At 38.6% G+C, this 20,149-nt stretch overlaps 1 protein-coding gene across 4 annotated transcripts; it reads right to left on the reverse strand.

Annotated features, from left to right (window-relative positions):
- Nucleotides 1–222: 222 nt before the first annotated feature.
- FBXO9 (F-box protein 9) lies at nucleotides 223–19,656 on the reverse strand. Of its 4 annotated transcripts, none has more exons than XM_061460626.1 (14): nucleotides 19,350–19,656; nucleotides 17,372–17,599; nucleotides 15,344–15,421; nucleotides 14,208–14,366; nucleotides 13,791–13,848; nucleotides 10,839–10,938; nucleotides 9,041–9,171; nucleotides 6,125–6,239; nucleotides 5,324–5,442; nucleotides 4,953–5,043; nucleotides 3,825–3,920; nucleotides 2,975–3,068; nucleotides 2,093–2,221; nucleotides 223–801 (listed from the first exon to the last, which is right to left on the reverse strand). In XM_061460626.1, the coding sequence occupies exons 2-14, from the start codon at nucleotides 17,513–17,515 to the stop codon at nucleotides 790–792; spliced, it is 1,326 nt and encodes a 441-aa protein (XP_061316610.1). In that variant the 5' UTR covers nucleotides 17,516–17,599; nucleotides 19,350–19,656; the 3' UTR covers nucleotides 223–789. The 4 variants fall into 4 exon arrangements, with proteins under 4 accessions (XP_061316610.1, XP_061316609.1, XP_061316612.1 ...); XM_061460625.1 differs by having other exon boundaries at nucleotides 2,093–2,247; nucleotides 19,350–19,651; XM_061460628.1 differs by lacking the exon at nucleotides 17,372–17,599 and having other exon boundaries at nucleotides 2,093–2,247; nucleotides 15,344–15,417; nucleotides 19,350–19,651.
- Nucleotides 19,657–20,149: the final 493 nt, after the last annotated feature.

Raw genomic sequence — 20,149 nt, forward strand, 5'->3', positions numbered from 1 at the left:
CATCCCTCTCGCCTTCATGCCTGTCCTGTCAAGAAGGCAGGCCCCACCAAACTTCTATCAAAATCAAATAGAATTTATCACCAACTGTCATCACTGCATTGGTGGGGATGTACCTTCACGGTTAAATTTTATACTCCATGCTTGCTTGTCCTTGATTTTTTTTTTTTTAGCCTTAAGATTGATGTTGACAAAATGCCAGATCTTAAAGGCAAACAAAGTATGTTTAATTTAAAGAAAACATTTATTTGAAGTTCTTTTAAATCACACAGTTTAACAGATATCAGACAATTTTCTCCTCTTCACATTTCAAGCCTTCACCAGAGACCACACACACTGTCCCATGGACAGTGAGATTTTCCTATAATAATTCCTTTTGGACAAACCAGTGTCCAGGCAGATGAAAATGCAAATTTTAAGCAGACTGATTTATAAAATCTGTTTAAGAAAAATGCAAAACAAAACAAACAACAAAATTTTGTTATCATATTCTTGTCACAAAGTAAAGGTGTTTAATACTCATAAGCTTGATCTCAAAATAAAACCCTGGCCATTCATAATCAAATAGAACATACTGCCTTCAAAAAATTCCCCAGAATTTTAAAATGTACCAAATATATATACATTTATAACTTAAGTGCTCATTACCTACAACCTTTTATTCATGCAAGAGTTGTGAGGGGAAAAGGTGTTTCTTAGAGCGGCTTTTCTGAAAATGCAGTAAAACTCTTCACTCGTGCAAAGAGCAAAGGGGTGTACACTTTGTCAATGTCGAAAGTAGTAACAGCTGTCTCACCAGTCGATCTGCAAAGAGTATTGTAGAAGCTAAATTAGACACAAGTTGCTGTTTGAAGCCCTCTATAATGCAGTCATGTTCCACAGCACAGTGTGTGCACCGAACTACAGCCAGAATGTGCCTTTCATGCTGCCTTGCTCTGAAAGCATTTGAATGCTGGCCAAATCACACTGTACACTTCTATTTTAATATCAAAGAAACCACTTTCCCCTTTCATTCTTATTAGCTCCTAGACTTGAAACAGTGCAGGATGTCACTCAAATCACCGTATTAATATTGAAGTAAAAAACCCCATTCATTTGTTTCAATTAGATCCTTGAATTAGAGTGACAGTAAAAACTTCTACATTTGCAAAACTTTAAAAATAAGAAAACCAAGTATTTTTGAATATCAGTGATAAAAAGCATATGCCCTCAAAGCTGTGTTTTATATTCACCCTTATTCTAGTTTCAAAAGGTCACCACCATATTGAGAGATGGAGCAGAACCTGGGCTGTACAGAAAATCAACACTGAAAAGAATGGCTGTGATATTGCAACTTCTTCATAAATAAAGTATGAAAAACTAGGGTTTATAAAAGTCATTTTTCTGTTTATGGAAGTTACCTATACTCCCAACCCCCAGCAGTTTACTTCCTAGATTTATACACTTACAGTTCAATAGCTGAGTTATGTCCCTATAAAAACACTGAATATAGAGATTAAGAAGACTGGAAGACAATGCCTAAATCCACCCTAAATGCCAACATCTAACAACTGGACAGCCAACTTGACAGTAATTTAGAGCATGAGGTGCAAGAACAGTGGCCATGGCTCTCACTTGGTTAGTGATAAGAGCAGCTGGACACATGCCCATATTTTGCACCGCTGGATTACATATTTTGTATATTTTACAGTTCTCACATGAAGGGTGCAGACGTTTCTAGCTTGCACATTCACAGAGGAAAAGAAACGTATCTCAAAGAATGTATGTTTTCCAAACCTCTTTACTAGTACAACACACTAAGTCATTCCATTCAGTTCTGAAATCATCCAAACACTGTGCATAATGGCTAAAATACTGCAGTTCTACCACTTCAGAAACTTCCTATACCTTTATAAAAGGTGAATCTTGGGATTTCTTAAAGTAAAAGTTCATTACAATCTGTCAAATCAAGACCAGTTACTGTTTTCAAACAGTTCATTAAAGTTTCCTAAGTATCACAGTCTTTACATCTCCTGTACTTAATACCGGACAAATTAATGTGACCTGTGCTTCTGTAGGTAAGTATCCTTCTTTGACCTTTTCTCCATTTACTTACTTGTAAGTTATGTGACAAGAATGATGTATCCAGACAAGTTTGTTGAACCTCTGGCGCCCACTGGAGCACAACTGTAGTCCTACATGAAAGCTGTAATCTGTTTCTTGCACAGGAACACGTCGGATATACCTGCATTTCGGGCAGTCAATTGGCTTCTGTACAAAGAGAAAAGAAGTATCATGACCTGCAAAGAAACATATTGTGTAACTATGTATCCTAATGCCTAAGTAACTGTGGGGACTCTCATACTTAAAAGCAAGTAATGGTATTCCCTGAAAATACATCAATTCATACATAAATTATAGAAGTTCTCACAGAAAGTAAGGTAAGTGCAGAGGACAGCAGTAAAACTATGTAAACTCACTGTAACGTAATGTAACACTTCTAATTTTTCACAAGTTTCTCTTGACAGACATGTTGTTAATCAGAAAATATAAAGTTGGTATAACTGTGATATAAAGTTGACCAAATCATTCAGAGTTCAATTAATGAATACTGCTTAGTTTTATTTAATGTTGAGGAACAGAACTGCATACAGTCAAAGTTGATCTCAGAACCTCTTCATCCTGCCCTTTTGTTTGTTAACAATGCTCACAAACTACCTAATAGCACCACACACAACAATTAAGACATTAGGGGGAAAGCCATTGTGCAAATGTGAACCAGATATTTATCTGTCCTAATAAAAGGGGGGTGGGGGGAAATGTTAAGACATAAATAAACATGGTGATTTATTTTTCAACCGTTTAAAAAATTCTTTTTTTTAATCCACTGGTGTAACATAAATCTTTGGGCGCCTTAAGACATTCAGTCTGAGGAAAAAAAAAACCTAAAAAGACCCATCTTTACACTATTTTTCCTCTATTCTATTTTGCTACTTACCTCCTCCTTTTTCTTCATTATTACAGCAAATACTTTGGTTTGACTGTCTGTTTCCTGGGAAAGGCGATAATGGCCAAGCAAGATTGCATCCGTTCTGGAAGGTTAAGAGGAGGATAGGGTCAAGGACATAAAAACACTCTCTGTCTCAGAAGAGTGATGTACTTATGATACAAATATCAGCAATGAAAAGAAGACTGGCTGCATATCGTAATTAAGGAAACTATTATTTTATTTCCATTTAGTAAAGTACCAGGCTCACTGACAATATGATATGATGGAAGCATTTTGGAAGATTGCTTTCCATTTTCCCAGATAGGACAGTAAAGATAATTTAGTCAGTTCTACCTAGCCTAGTGCTAAATGCTTTCAGACTTCCAATGAACAGCTAGCTCAAACCTGAAGTAACAATTTTCTCTGCTCTCAACAAGTTTGTGCAAACGTCATAAAGAAATCAAGCAATAGTTGAGTCTTATCCCACTAAAATCTTCACTTTCCTTCAAACAGTCAAGGAATTACGAGAAGCCAGTCAATAACAAAATATTATCTTCAAAAGGATTCAAAAACCACCAAACTAATAGCATGTATTCTTCCATCTACCTCCTTTCAAAGTCTAAAGTCACATAACCTGCAAATGAAATGTAATTACAGTATCAGCACCTTAAATATAAAAGCATTTTTGCATACAAGTAAAAATTTTTTGTAATTCTCAGAAGAGAACTATAAATGTCTATAATACAATATAAATAACATTGTATTTTTACTCCTGTTTTGATAAGCCAATATAGAGAATCTGAGACAAAAGTAAACAGAAATTGCCAGGTAAAAGCCAGATGAATTTTATTTCAATAACCTTGTATTTTTAGTCCGTAAGCGAGGAACTATAGATTGAGGATCTTCAGGTGTTGTTAGCATCATAACTTGGCCATCTGGAAAGAATCGCAAATACCTGCAAAAATATAATTACACAACATAAACCTAGAAAACATATCCTTTTTCTTTTGTGCTTGGGTTGTTAGTTGTTTTTTTTTTAATAAATCACAGGATGTTCCCCAGAAGGATATAGAATTTACTAGGTAACAGGATTTGAAAATAAATTTCTTCACACATGATATAACAGAAAAAAAAGAGAGCAGAAACCAAAAGAGTTTTGAAGACTGAAAGATCAAGTTCTGAAGAGTTATGAAAAAGGGCAGAAGTTCACGATTTTTTTCACATCTATCAAAGTAAGAAGGCCACCCTGGAACCAAAACTGCCCTCAAGTAAGTTTCTCCACTCAGAGCATCCATTGAGACAAACGCATCAAAATCTTAATTACTGTTAACAGTAGACATCATGGACAATGTCGTGTGGACTCTATCGGGTTCTGGGATCTGATCAATTCCTGCAGTACTCAGATACTATGCTACAGTTTGTGAGACTACAGATATAGCCCAAAGATTCCATGGTTTCTAATAACAGCTTTCAGCCTCAGAAGAGACAGCAGAATGAACAACTAATGGTGGCCACAGCAAGAGGAGAACAGCATAAAAACAGGCTGAGGAAACAAATGACAAGGTATTTACAGCAAGTTGAGACAGCCCAGCCTCTGGATTATTTAAAATAGTTAAAAGTAAGTTAAAAGACAATTCTCGCGTAATTGCTTGTTTTCCTTTTGCTGAAAACAATTATTACACTGGAAACATAAAATACAAGTAATTTGGATAAAAAACCTGTGGACAAGTATTGCTGTTCTTTACCGTTTAAGTTTCATCCACACGAAATGGTTAAATGAGGATGAGATGTGTTTCTAAGCCCATCTCTAATTATAATAATAAATTCTGTTTCTTAAGACCTATTCTCAAAAAGTAAGCATAGCTTCACACATTATGGTAGTTCCATTGACTTTTACAGAATGATTAGTGTTTGTGATATTGAGGGCTGGATTTAAAAGAATAAAGAGAGAGAAACATTTCACTCACTCATTGTACTACAGTTCTACCTGTAATATTCCACTTGGTGCCATGCTCTATAGAAACCATCAAGTGATTGTTCTCCTTGACGTATGTATTTTGTCTTGCTGATATAGACACCTACAGGAAAGGAAGATATACAAACAAAAATTAAGTACATAGAATATTTAAGATGAAAAAATAACAATAATCTAAACTTTTGAGATTACTTTGGTTACTTAGATACATGGAAGGTTTATATTTTCTTCCCTTGCACCCTTCCCTTTTGTTTAGATGTTCTACACATTCAAGAGCCCAGACTAATTCAGATTAAAAAACATCAAACCCACCTGATTGCTTCTGTCACTCTTACATGCAGTAAAAAAAAACAAACAAAACTATATCCAAAAGTACACCTTACCATCAAATCGAACACGAGGCCTCTCCAAAAACATTTCCCTCCAAGAGGTATATGGAACAAGCTTATTGCAGCTCCTACCCCATATTTTCAAACAGACTTGATGCCAGATTTCAGGATCTCTAGTGAAAATGAGAAAAAAGCAAACCCCGTAATTTTTCTGAAAACCTTGTTTAGCTTTTATGTATCTAAGTATATGTATATATATATATATATATACACACACACACTCCAGTATTTTGTTTGGATGCAACTGAAAGAAACTTTCTTGAATAACAATAGCTCTTAATTTAAAAACAATGACTTTTGAAAGCTACTCCCTTGTCCCACTGAAATTCAAGAACATAATGCCATTTTCAGCCAAGTACAGAACAACAACATTGCAGCAGCCTGTCACTTCTCTGTGTGGGCATATCAGGATGTTAACACAACCAACATTATTTTGGAGGTCTTGCAACTCTAACTCTCAAACTGAGCAGAGCAAGTAAAGACTTCCAACAACATCTTTTATTACAGTGAATTCATCTATCTAACATACCCTTAGTGGTGTATTTGAAAGCTGATTAGCACTGTGAGAAGCATAACATGAAAATTGGCACAGGAAGAAAAGGCAGGGCATACTCCAGCATGTATGATTTAGCACCATAAAATCAAAAAAATCCATAAACCCACCTTTCCAACACACGCAATTTCACTCTATGGATTCCACCTCTACAGAGTTTACACATGTTTGAGCATAAAAAAGTGTGTTCTTCTTCCCTAGAGCACAGAGAAGCTTCACTCTAGATAACTTCTCTACAATACCTGGCGCAAATGTAAAATCCTCGACAAACAAGAGATAATTGCTCCAACGATCTTAAGTCCAAGTCACTTGAAACCACCCATCGGAAAATGTACATTAGTACTTCCATAGGCAACACTGCAAAGAGAAAATAAATCCTTGTGAGATGGTAGCCTGTAAATCAACAGGTTATCTACAATCCAGGTTTGACCATTACTGAAGTTATGACTTTCCATTAAAAAAAATCCAACATTTTCACATGGCAGCCAGGGAACAAAAAAAACACAACCTTTAATTAAAAAAGTCACTACATTTACAAAAAAAGTCACGTAAAGAAAGCACAAAAATCAAGAGATGGAAGTGCATTATAGCAAGATAATAGGGTAAAACATAGCTTTGGACTACAAATATCCACAACTGTAAGGTGTTACACCAAAAATTCCACAGGTATATTGCCCATGCACAGTGACTGTGAAGCCGTAATTTCTTCAAACTGACCTAGTGTGTAACATTATCTCAAAGCATACTGCTTTTGCATGCCAAGCTAAATAAGCTCAGGTCAGGGTCAGTACTGAACAGGAGGTCCTAAGCCCAACATATCCATTATGAAGTTGATATTTTTGTGGTACAGCTCCAGTGATTGAAAATGCTATCACACATCAGTGCAGTGTTGAACGACTTTTTCTAATGTAACATAAGATAATGACAGAATCCTCATCAAAGCACCACAAGATCATATGATAATTTTCCTAGCATTCAGTGAAAAAGCCCTGGAAAAATAAGGAAAATTCTTTCTACTACCTTTCTGCTTCTCTTATACCATCAGGAATTATACTTCATTTATTTCCAAGTACTGCTTCTTTCCAGAGCCTATGACTTGAATTATATCAGCACGTGCACTTAAGACTTCATGATTTTACTCAGTGTAACTGTTTAGAGTTCAGACGGAGAAAGCAGCTGAGTGGCACAAAGGTACACTAAACAGTAACTAGCTGTAAATACTGTGGCAGAGACTGCAATTTAATAGAATACTGATTTTCAGTGAAAAAATATGCTTAAGAACTTTTCAAACTTTTAGAACTTTTCTTTTAGACTGCACTGCTGCATTCCCACAAATCCAATGAGGTTGGTTTTGCAATAAAATTTGATAAAACTTAAGTTTCACATTTCAGAATACTAACATGATAAAAAGTACATAACATCACTGGGCACTAGTTTCTGTATTCATTTAACACACATCTCCTTCCATGAATCTGACTTAATTCCATGTTTTGTTATTGAGAAGTCATATATTTGCTGTATTTGTAACCACTAAAATAATGTTCCAGTATAAAAAAAAAGTTGTGCAGATTATGGCTACAAGGTACAAAACCGTCTCTGGCAACTTATGAGCACTTTGGTATGTGAACAATTAGTGTCTTGGAGAATGGAAGATGCAAAGGATTAAAAACCTCTTACTACACAGTCACTCGTCAGCCAAAGACTTTGATTATCCATCTTATCATCCATGTTTCTAAGTTTCTAGTAAACTAGGGATCATTAAGATACTTTGCTTCAGACACTGGGCACACCCTGTAGAGAAAATATTATAGTATTTCTGGTGAAGAATGCTATCTTGGCCCTACACTTTACTGTGTAAAACAACAAAACTACTATGAAAAATTGCTTGTACACTAGGGAGGGGAAGTAAATATATTCAGTATATCAGTTACATAGCAGAGGTCTGATCCTGTCCTGTACAAAGGGTTAACTGGCATTCCAAGATTATGAACGTCAACAAAATGTAAAATGGAACACAGAAAATCCATTCAACCAAATCTGTTATTCCACACTGTTTCAATTTTCTTTGGGCTGCTGAATTCTGTGACCATTGCACTACTGTGAGGACCAAGAGGAACAGTCATCATTCTAGCCTACTAACTTCTGAAGCAGACATCATGACCTTAAGATTTTTCATTCTGCTAAAAACAGTTAGTAAACAAGATACTGTAACACAGGACTGGCAGGAAGGCAGAAAATATAACTAGACAGAGACCAAGACTGCTGTTCAAAAGAGACATCTCTTGAGATCATTTTACAGTAATGTCTACAACAATATTGACTTTACTGGAAAAAAAAAAAAAAAAAGAAAAGAAAAGATGCTTTCTCATGTGTACAATGCCAAAGTTGTTAAAATTTATGCTTTAACAGCTTGCTACATTTATTTTCCTTCCTTAAGCAGAACAGAGGAGATCAGAATAAGATTTCCAAGAGCAACTGGTAATTTGGGATGCAAATCAGCATCTCATTTTAAGAGAGTCTCTAACATACATACTCTCTATGATTTAGATCTTGCAAGGAAGTCTCAGGATGTGTCTTGGAATCGAAGTACTGAAAAGCTTTACCCTGCAAAAGCCTTTCTAGCTATGTTATACAGTCTTGCTGTACGTGAAAAAATGTTTGTTATAAAGATCTGATACAAAATCAGATAAAACAAGAAATGCAAAGATGCACATTCTTCACAGAACAACTATCTATTATTCAGACTTCAGAATTCTAACAAGTATTTGCAAACAACAAAAAAAAAAAAACCCAAAAAAACAAAAAACAAACCCAAACCTACATTTCACTTCTTCAAGTGAAGTGAACATTAACTGGAAGGAAAACTGGAATACACTTACTTCAGCAAGTGTGTTCCTAGAAGTTGCTACTTTTAAGTATGACTGATCCTGAAAAATTCTACTTAGTAGTAGTACTATATAGAAAACCTTGTGCAATAAAGGCAAAATCATGTATGAAAGCAAGATCTATTTAGCTAGTTGATGATCTTTTTTCCTTCACATCTAACTATAAAACATACTGCGTGCACTTCTTTGTAAGTGGCTTTAGAATGAAGGAGATGTTTTAATTGAGTGAAACATGAAACCGAACTCTCACACTGAGTGTATCTTAAGTCATACCTGAGATGTGGGTCTGGCTGACATCAACCTCAGGCTGACAAAGTTTGACTGAAGATTCCTGAAGAGCCAGCTGTTGCTGGAAATCCGACAGGAGATCAGCCATCTTGTCCTCCTCTTTGTTATCCTCAACACTAGAAAAGGGGGAACGCCAACGCTGTGATACTGGACAAAACATACCAACAGGTACAGTTCTTTTGGCACCAACCCACTGTCTTACCCTTACTTAATATAGTTGTTTCCTGTATGTTTTTAAAGAAATCTCATTTCATCATAGAATAAAACACCTACTGCAATCTTACCAAGTTCATTTAGATTTTGCTGGCATCCCTCTGCCAGTAGCAACTTTCTTTAATTCCAGTTCCAGTTTCTTTTTGTAATTAAGAGTTCACCGTTTTTAGTGAAGTCACTGAAGAACTGCTTGATTCCATGAGAAGACAAACCTCCTCTTTCACTTTCTCTAAAATAAGTCATATGCAGGAATAAATTATAATTGACGGGAAGTTGTATTTTGTCACAAAGTAAGATACTGAAAGCAATTAGGGATTTTTTTTTTTTTTACTCCTGCGTTATTCACTGAAGAGCAACCCCAAGCCTGTAGCGTTGCATAGGGTTGTTGTGACACAAATGCAGGAGCCGGCACTTCTCCTTAGAATGTTATACCACTGGCCTCAGCCCATTTATCCAACTTGTCCAGATCCCTCTGTAAAGGCTTCCTACCCTCAAGCAGATCAACACCCCCAGAGTCACAGAGGCTTACTGGAGTAGGAAAATGATGCTGAAAGAAGAAAATAATCTTAAGGAAACCAAAATTTTTATATGACTGCAGTTCATCATCCAATATTTTCCCTAGCGCACAAATGCACAGCAAAGACTTCATGCTAGTTCTGAAACTAAAGATAGCACTTAGCTCATATTACTCTCTTTTATACTGAGTAAACTTCTGCATTGAAGCTGTCATGCCCTAGGGCAACAAGACTGAGCAAGTAATACCATATGAATATTACTGGACTTTTCCCTTTTATCTTCAGTTTTAAAACTCTTCATTTCTTGTAGTTATCAGCAGCATTTATGCCTGCTATCAGTAAGCAGTGAATTGGAAAGCTCTGTATCATAAGCTTGCCTTCACTATGCTATCCAAAAAGTAACAGAAGTTCTGGCCCTAACTGGAATCCTGTCCTCAAATGTTAAGTCTTGGGCTCAAGTCAGGCCAGCCTTAAGCTGCTACACATCTGGGTGTGCTGAGGCCAGAGGTATTCCAATGATTGCAATGAGGGAAGACCAGACTACTCAGTCTATGAGCTCCTAAATATATTGCTCTACTTACTGAAAATGCTCCCCACTGGCTGTGTTAGCACAAGAATGGTAGTATATTCCCTTGCTTAACTACTATGCTTATTCCATGGTACAAAGCTTTTACTAATTGATCTTTTTGCCACCTACAATTTTGTACATGATCCCAAACGTGTAAAAAAACACAACTCAGAAATCAAAAGTAATAAAGTGAAAAATTAGTTTTTTTTCTTTAAGTGACAACGTAACCATTTATAAAACTTCCACTGAATTTAACTATCTGCAAAAACAAAGCCTGTTATTTTCTTTGAACTACAGTACAGAAAAGTCCTCCTTGGACTAATGCACCTATGAACTTCCTATGTAGCAGTCTATTCAAATGAAAGAGGACAAGTTTTCGAAATGTTGAGAAACTTACAACTGTGCAGCAGAGCATTCATGTGCTTTAGAGACAAAATTTCAGGTTTCAGTACTCCTGTGCCCTTAATTAGTAAATTTTCATACTTACCACCTGTTCCCAACTCCATCACCATCTGGGGACCGTGTATAGGTAATCTTAAACTCTATGTCAGGTACAAGCTGCATTGCTAGACGATAAAACTTGATGGCTGAAAATAAAGGCTTAATGTTTAAATGTGTCTGATACCTACACTAGCTTATCGAAGCAAAGGGTTTTTTCAGAGATGGCTTCAGCTAAAAGCATTAAAAAGATGGAAAATGCCTTTGCCTAGTAAATCTTATTTAGTCTAAACTGATTAGGTTTAAATTCGATACAGAGGAGAGTTACATTAAGCACCTGTTTTCAAAACTAAAAATTTAATGTATTTTTCCAGGATAAAGAGCTCCCTCAGATGAACTTCATCTTTTACAGATTTACTTTAACTACTACTAATTCAATTATGCAGTACAAAATTTTACACTAAAACATTAAAAAATCCTGATTTTGTTTGTGGCCCAGCACTTACTAAGCTTTCTCAACAAGCCATAAAGATTTTAGGCATTATATTCATAAGTAACCATGAGGAACATGAAAGAAAGATGATGCAGGCACCTTAAAGTCCTGCAGTCACTCTGCAGTCCCCGTACAGTGCAGTCCCTCAGACATACACAACATTATGGAGGTGAGAAACATCAACAAAGTGTTGTAATTTTAAAACTTAACAGACACAAGTAAATTTTACTGTAGCAAAACCCTGGAAGTTACAGAAAGCAATGAAGCAAGCCACTTCATGGAGGGTGAGGAACCTGACTGGAGGAAAGCAGCCTTGTCAGAAAGCTATAGAGCAAGCACAAGATTATGGGATGTGAAGGTAAAAATGACAGACTGGATTTCTTCTAGCACACAGAGAAGTACTTCTGCCTTTAACACTCCAAAGATGCTACAAACACAAGTAGAGAAACAGGTCCAGGAAAATCACCCTAAGGGAATGAACCATTATTTAAGCTGCAGAGTGTCTTTCGAGTTAACTCTGTGGATCCTATAAGTGGATTCATTGTATGTACACTGTCATTTTAATACCACTGTTAACATCATATACATATTCATCTCTCTGTATTCCCGCATGCTGATCAGAGGGCAACCTTCCCTCAGTTTGGACCCTTGAAAACAAAACCCAAAATAAGATATCAGTGAGTGGGGAGCTCAGAATTTAACACACTAGTGAGTCAGAGAAGCCTGACTTTGGGGCAAGTAAGTGTTCCTATTTTTTCAAATTCATTTCAGGGCTGGTTACTGACAAGTAGTATCCTTTGGCTGGTGAGGATGAGGAATACCAGGAGTCAGCTAAACTGAGATCAGCATCAACTTTAGAATTCCATCTTGCAGCAACACCTGTACTGTACTTAAACATGAGCAAGCTGCTGTACATAGCTGTCGCACATATGTCAGCTATTAGCAGATTTCAGAAGCAGGCTGAAATGCCACTTGGATTCTGGTGACCTGAGCCATGTCAGCAGATCAAAAAGTGTGGACTGAAAACAGGTGTCCTGACGTGTTCAATAATATATCTGTGTCTGGCACAGGACCTTGTCTCTAAGGTCTCATAGATGTATGTGTAAGAACAGTTTAGTTTTGTTTCTTTAAGTCTCAAATCAAATTCAAATGAGAAATAATGGATTCATATTCATGCAATCCAGATGCGTAAAACACATCTGTGAAAGCAACTGTCAGATGCTATTACTTCTCTGCTGCTATGTTTAACATACAAGGAGTAAACTCAAGCTATAGTGTTCATTTTATATACACAATGTTTAAACAGACTGCTTTCGTCACATATTGTTTTTAAATTAACTTAGAAATTGTTGGTATGAAAGAACCTTTATAGCACACTACACGATTTCCTATATGGTAGATTACATACCAGACTTAGTTCTGATGTCTTTTTCACTGTGCATTTAATTATACCAAACACACAAAATAGCTTAGCCTGAAATAATTTTGCCCTGTAAAAGCATGTAATAAATTAGAAACTGACCTATTACTTTTTTTACCTACTGAGGACTCTTACATCACTCAGTTCATTTGAGATCTGGAACAACAACCAGAAATCCCTGGCAAGGAAAAGAAAACTTCCATGGCACAGATGAAATTTTGTATTTGACAGGTGGCTGAGTTCAGGAGCTCCCAGAGTTCTGCATATCTTGACATACGCTGCACCTGCACTTTAACCAAGGAGGCCAAAACTTCTAGTGGATGAACAGGATGGCATGTATCTCCTGTGTTCCTTTCTTTTGCCACAGAAGAATTAGAAACTGGTATTTCCACTACAGACCTACAAGACTTGAAGTCAGAATGAGCTTCTTAGTCTATATATTCTGAAAACTAAATATGAGGAAGAAAACTTTGAATTTGCAGTTTTCCTAATGCTGACAGCAAGAGGGCAAGGAAACTAAGTATCTTAAATATTTATGGCAAACCTCATAAGACTACCAGATTTAAACATTCGTTTCAGGAATTCTTAAAGAAGCTATTTTAGCTATTTAGAAGCATTTTAGCAGTCAAACAAACAAAAAACAAATAATGAAACAACAAAACATTCCACAGGTTAAGTAGTTCTGTTCAAAGTGAAATGAAGAAAACTGTGAGCACATGAAATATAATATATTGCCTTGATTAATTACTATGCTTTTTTCATGTTACAAAAGTCATAAGAAGCAGTATGTTATATGAAGGAGCAATCCAGTGCTTCATTAAATTACCAGATTTCAAAATGCTGTTGTTTTGTCTGAAAGCTAAAGATTATTCTCTTGATCTCACTTTAGCTTCACCTCAGCCTTAGAACTGTGTTCCTTTTATAGCAAGTGTGCTTGCTTATCTGAGTAACTGAGCTCTCAAATTACTATTAGCCTGCAGTTTAAGTTCACTGGCATCATGCTGTCCTGCATATAAATTAGAGGGTTAGATTCTGCTGCAATAAAGATGTTCATTGTAGACTTTCACACTACCTTAATTTCACATTACCTTCATAAAGGGCCCCATTTCGTTCTTCTTCCACTGCCTTCAGGAAAAGTTCTTTTGCCTGCAAAACAAATTATACAGAACAGTTCTTTAATACCTTACAAGTGCAATGTCACTTTACTTAGAATATGCTACAAGCCATAACTGAAATTTCCAATCAACAAGCTATGTAAGTTCCTGCTGCTCACCCTTTACCTCCAGCCTTTAAAAAAGTAGACTGGGAAGGTGACACAAAGCCAAGAACAAAAACTACAAAAATCAATGTAGGATTACAGAAAGACATTTGTATGGAGACAACAGGTTAATCACCTTTCCTGTTTCTCTCTATATAATTCAGCATTAGGTTTTATGACAGTTATACTGCAATACTAACACACACACAAAAAAAAAATCCCAAATTACACATTTATGTCTTTGTACCTTTTCCTCTTTTGCTATCTCCTGTGTCCTTCTGGCATCTACAGACTTTACTCCAGGTCCTTTTGAAGCTGCTTTGCACGGTGGAGGTTCCAACCCACTAGAACTGACACCTGGGGCAAGCTCAAACATCCACTGAGCTCTGAACATCTGGAGCTCTGCCTAAAAAATACAATTAATTCTGACTTAGTATCACATATTTAAACAACACATCTTCTGAGAAGTATTATAAACACAAAAAAGAATTTCAAAATTATGCTTCACACTTCCAAGTCTTAAATAGTTTCCATGAGTTAAGACACAGTTCGCAATTGTTTTATAGTAAATTAAAAAAAAAGTGCACAAATACCTGTTCAATCTCATTCAGTAACATAAGTGCTTTTACCTGGACTGTTCACCTCAGAAGAAAAACTGATGTTTCAGAAGTGATTGTTAGTACTATAGTTGTGACCTAAGACTCCATAGAAAAGTATACTTTCTAGACATGATGCTTCCTCTTGCTTATGCAGAATTATCTTAAGCAAGAAGTCAATTAACTATTCAAATTAAAATTTAGAAAACCTAATTTTTTGTCCACAGGCCTATTGAGCTTCATAGCAATCAAGGCTGTCATTTACATAATATACAAATAACACCTTACACTCCTTTCTCTTTTAATAAATAAGGACTATGCTCTGTGAAACAAAGTAAGTTATAATTCTTGCCATGCATTTTTTTCAGCATCTTTGAAGTTACACTTTACATATCTCTTGCAATCATCATTACTTCAGGGAAGCAACTACACAGATAACTAGTGAGAACACACTTTTCTATCAGACTGCTTTTATCAACTTTCTGCTCCAGAAGAGAATGACAACTTAAACTGGAATTTGATCCATACAGAAAATGCTGTCCAATTTCTAAACTTCTTCAAAGAAATTCCAGATCCGCCACAAGCTTACTTTTCATCTATACAGATAACTAAAGACTTAATCTGACACTTGGAAAACAATGCAGAATTTGTATCTGACTTTTGAAAGGGCAGACAGATTGAACATTTGTCAGATCAACAAATGTGCAGTAACTAAATGAGCATAGTAATGCAGCTTAAATCACACCAGTAATATGTTTGTAAAACACCACTAGCATGAGAGACATACCTGAAGATTTGCTTCACCAGGTCTTTCACTGTCATCAGTTCGTACCAAATCAGAGTGACAATCTTCTTCACCTTCTGCCTAGTAGAGAGCAGTCAGACATGATTATAGAGCCTGAGTAAGTCTCTACAGCATTTTCAAAAAGCAAAACTCTCGTTGACACACATTAAAACCCCCCCAAGCATACTCTCGTTTTCCCCATCCTAACCACCTACCCCACAGATCATTAACTGATAATAAAAATTAATCTTAAAATTGCTGTCTACATTAACCCAATGAAGTTGGGTTTTGCATTTCAGCCACATCAATCTAACACAGATTAGTTATGTATCACTTGAAGGCTTACACACATCAGTACAGTGCCACAATACCCGAATGAAGGTCAGTGTCTAAATCAAAGCATAGAACTAAAGCTCCAGTATTGAACAGCAGCATGCTTAACACAAGAAATTAAAATTTAATAACTGTATTCTCATTGTAAAGATAACTAGTAGTTCTGATTTGCTTAATATTTACAAAAGCACAAAAGACCAGTGCTTTGAGAAACAATAGTTTATGAGAATTACGAGTGAATACAGGAATCTCAAAAAATACATATGAAACTAAACAAGAAATGTGTTGTAAAAGAAAACAAAAAGCTAGCATGAGAGCTTGACAGCTGGTTTTATTTACAGTACTGCTGTGAGACAGGTTAAACAAATAAGACCTTGCATAAGATGGTTCAGAAAACTTGACAGAGCTCTACAAAGGAATTACAGCTAATTTAAGAGCAAATTCAAAAAGACGCAATAAATTCTCATTGGGAAATATACTCAGATTTGTGGAATCTATACTAAACCAAAGGAAAACAAATTTTCTGAACATCAATGACAACCACCGCAATGACAACAGCAGCAAGATGCCAGTACTAAGACATTTGTTTAAGGTTCTTCCTGCAGCTGAAGCACCCCTGGTTTTCTACCTTTCTGAACTGTTTCACATCTGTAGCTCTGCAAGCACAAATGCAAAGTGAGGTTCTAAAAAGGTAAACCTGGCATTAAGATTACCATAACCGCTTACAGAAGTTTCGGTTCCCACTCATTCCTACTGTAGACAGTGCTCAAAGACTTCAAGTGACATTCTGTTAGTCGGATTCTTCCAAGCTCTCATAAAGAAATCTCTATTTCCTGCACAAAGTGCAGAAATCAAAGCACTCTTGTATTCAGAAAATGCACAAAACTTTCCTAGCACCTAGAAGTTCATGCTCAAAGTACAAAATACTGAAAAATCTGGTGGGAATGCAATGTTTGTTCTTTCTGTCTTGGTGACAATCTCCTCACAATTCACCTGTAGTACTTGTCTCTGATTCCCCAAACCACCACAGACTTATTGGCTTGTCATCTGTAAACAGGTTTTTACTGATGCCTCAGTCAATTTACCTTTACAATTGATAAGGTGTCCAGTGTTGCTTGGCTGAAGTAAACATATGTTGCATCTGTTTCTACATTCTGATTTGAAAGCTGTACATTTTTAATTTCTCAGTGGAGAAAACAAGGAAGCCTAAGCTCCAAAGCCTGAAGCAGCATTACCTCTGAGCAGGGAGTAAATAATTTAGGAATTTCATGGGGTTTGATTCCAGAATTTTGTTGCAGGCAGCTAATGCCCTATGAGTTACAGCAGTCCTACCACATTATTTCAGCATCCAGGGATTATATCTACGCTAGCCAAAAGAAGATAGCCTAGGAAAAAGCTAGCACGGAAATGGGTGTCTGTAAGTGCATTATTACGGCACTGGGCTGACACAAATAAAGTCTGCACAGAGATTAAGCCTTCTGGTTTCAGCTGAATTATGTCCGGTCAGCTCTCTGGGCAAAACAAGCCTGGTTTTATCTGCAAATTGCAGAAACTAGCAATTTCTAAACCAAATCAACACATGATCTTGTACATAAGGGCACGCCCATTAAAATCTTTAACTCATGAAGTCTGTAAATAACTAATTTAAGAGTATGAGTTAAAATTATTTAGAAGGTTATGAAGTTGACTGATGTTTACCTCATGTTCAAAACTTGTTGTTTCAGTAATCTGTTCAAGAGTCTTGATTTTCCTCCCTTTGTCTCTGTTCAACTGCCCTCCTTCTCCTTCATTTCTGAGGCATAGACAGTCATGGTTCTGGACCAACTGCTTCCAAAGTGTCATTCAATGCTCTTTAAAACTTAAATGTCCTCTCAATCCAAACAAAAAATACACCATATTACGAAGACCTAGTCCACAGCCTAAAAGCTGTCAAAAAAAAATATCATGAAGTTGATTACAACCAAAGTTTTAACTTTCATCACTACCTCCTCTATAGTGAGTGCATGTGTAATCTGAAGCCTCTCATATCAAAGGTTTGTCTCCTGGCAGCAGTGGCAGTGTAAGTGACCATCCCTCTAAATTTACCAGTAAGCAATTCATTAACATTACTACTGCACGGCTAACTGGACTGGAAAACTGATCTCTACTAACAACCTTTCCGCTATGTATTTGATCTGCTAAACGCTATGGTTTTGCTAGAATCGGAACAAATGAGCAAACACAGGTCTCACTGAAGCAAGGGTCTTCACCAGCAGGCAGCTCACGAGACCACACCTACAAAGCACATTGTAACTTCTAAATATTGGCTCCTCACCCTAGCTCTGATGATACTTAAATTGTGATTTCTGAAGTTCACAGAACTTTGCACTGTAACTGCTACTGAGTGCATCAGTCTGGGCTGCTCATCTTTATGCTGCTGGCCTTCCCTCTGCTACAAGTCAGCTGTCATATGGCATATGGACTTTATCTTGATTGAAAGTGAGATATCCTTAGTGTGTACTGACCAGCTCAGATAATTTTACATGAGAAAAGTGGTGGTCAAGCAGCCAAAAGACTGACAAGTCAGAAGTAAACATCTGAATTAGACTTGGTAGATTTGATTCTGATTTTCCTGCAAAGCTTTCAAAATCATTTGCCAAATGCAAACGACCATTTGCTGATTGCAAATGCTACTTGCACAGCTTAGGTTTAAGTATTTTTCAACCATGCTGTTTTCCTCAGAGCACAACAATCACCTACTAAACTGTCTGTAATGCCAAGTCCTTTAATAGTTCAGATCTTTTGTTTCAGCAAAATAAAGCCAAGATCAGAAAGAGTTCCAAGTTCACTGTCACCAGCTGAAGAGGGCTACACATGAGCTGTACAGAACTAAGGGAGAGGTAAGCATGGCAAGCTAAACAGTGATGAACAGCAAATGTTCTACTGGGGGGGGGGGGGGGGGGTTATATGAAAACAAGGAAATTGCTCCATTTTCCTGTCAATGTGGTAAAAGCAACACTGTGCTCAAAAAATACCTGTTTTAATCATGGTGGAAAGGCATTTTAAGACCACCTGAATGACAGAAATGGTTTAACTTTGAATTATCAAGTTTTCATCGCGGATACTTGAGTCCCTACTGAGGTGCAGTCAGGAAAGCAATACTGAACCCAACAGTAACTCACAAACTCGAGTAAATAGAGTGCTGGACCCATGGCGCTGCTGAAATTATGAAGAGACTTTATGCCATATGCTCTTTGGGGGAAAAAAGAGAAAGACAGGGCACGCTCGTCCGAAATGATACCGTGATTTGTCCGGGGACTTCTAAGGGCAACTAGGTCGGTCCTGAACCAAGCAGCCCCACTCATGAGCCCAAAATCCTCTGCGGAAGGCGGCCGTGCCTCCTTGCGGCGCAGTTACCCGGGGTGGGATCATGGCCAGGAGCACGGCATACTGCCCGCAGGCATCTCCCTGTGTCCGGGCGGGCGGACAGGGCAGCGCTGCTCGGCTTGGCGGCCGCTCCTCCCGCCCGCGGGCACACACCCCCTGCCGCTGTCAGCGACCCCCCAGCTTTCCGGCGGCGGGGCAGGGCCGCCCTTCGCCCGCACCTGCCACGGCGGCCGAGCCTCACCGCCACAGCCGAGCCACAGCCCGCACACGCCCCGCCGCAGGCCGCACTGCCTGGCCGGGGCCCTCTCACCATGCTGTCAACGCTCGGACGGCGCTGTCACGTCCGGGGGTCTCTCCCCCCCTGCTCGGTCCGTGTGTCGTCCCCGCGGGGGGAAATTAGCAGAGTTCTCGGTCGGAGAAGCGCACCACGCAGCGGGAGTAACTGCGGGCCCTGCGTACGGCAGCCATCTTCCCAGCGAGTGATGGGCAGGCGGGCCGAGAGCAGCAGAGACACATAACCAGACAAACCCGCAAGGTCAGAGCGCCGCCTGACGCGCGGGCCGCTCCGAGGCGCGGCCACCGGCCCCTCGGACTACCCGTCCCAGTGCGCACCGCAGCCCGCGGCGACTCTCTCGCCTGCAGCAACACGCCGCGGGGGCTGTCGGGAAACGTAGTCCTGCGGCGGCACCCCCTTGGGAAGTGGCGCGTCCCCAGGCCGACCGCGCCCAGCGGCGGGGCAGAGGCTGCTGGGAAGCGTAGTGCTTCGGGAGGCGAGCCCGAGCCAACACTCCGCTGCAGCCGCTCCGATGCGGGACAAGCGGCGATGTCCGTGCCCTCTGCGCAGCCTCCTGCCCCCTCGGCATGGCCTCTCAGCCAGGTGTCAGAAGGAGCAGAGCTTGCTGTGGGAGCCGCCATTTCCGCAGTCACTGCGGTCAGAACGGAGCCTCGTTGTAGAGCAGCTAAACACGGTGGCAGGGGGGCGGTGAGTGCTACTCCTGTGTGGCGGCAGTGTTGTTGAGGTACAGTTGGGCTCACAGCCCCCTGTCCTCTCTCCATCCAGTTCTGTGCACAGAGTTACTACGTGCTGTCAGTACACCTCGTCAGGTTCTC

Source organism: Pezoporus flaviventris, unplaced genomic scaffold (genome assembly GCF_033815535.1).
Source record: "Pezoporus flaviventris isolate CSIRO_AGI_PZ_B2104156 unplaced genomic scaffold, CSIRO_AGI_Pfla_v1 ptg000031l, whole genome shotgun sequence".
Lineage (NCBI taxonomy): Eukaryota > Metazoa > Chordata > Aves > Psittaciformes > Psittacidae > Pezoporus > Pezoporus flaviventris.

What these genes read in the sequence shown, in the direction of transcription:
- FBXO9 (XM_061460625.1), bottom strand. Translation starts at nt 17,515, where the DNA reads ATGACACTTTGGAAGCAGTTGGTCCAGAACCATGACTGTCTATGCCTC. An exon ending in CTGGTGAAGCAAATCTTCAG is followed by an intron (nt 14,367 to 15,343) that starts GTATGTCTCTCA and finishes TGTATTTTTTAG; the next exon opens with GCAGAGCTCCAGATGTTCAG. An exon ending in GGATTTTACATTTGCGCCAG is followed by an intron (nt 5,443 to 6,124) that starts GTATTGTAGAGA and finishes CATTTTCACTAG; the next exon opens with AGATCCTGAAATCTGGCATC.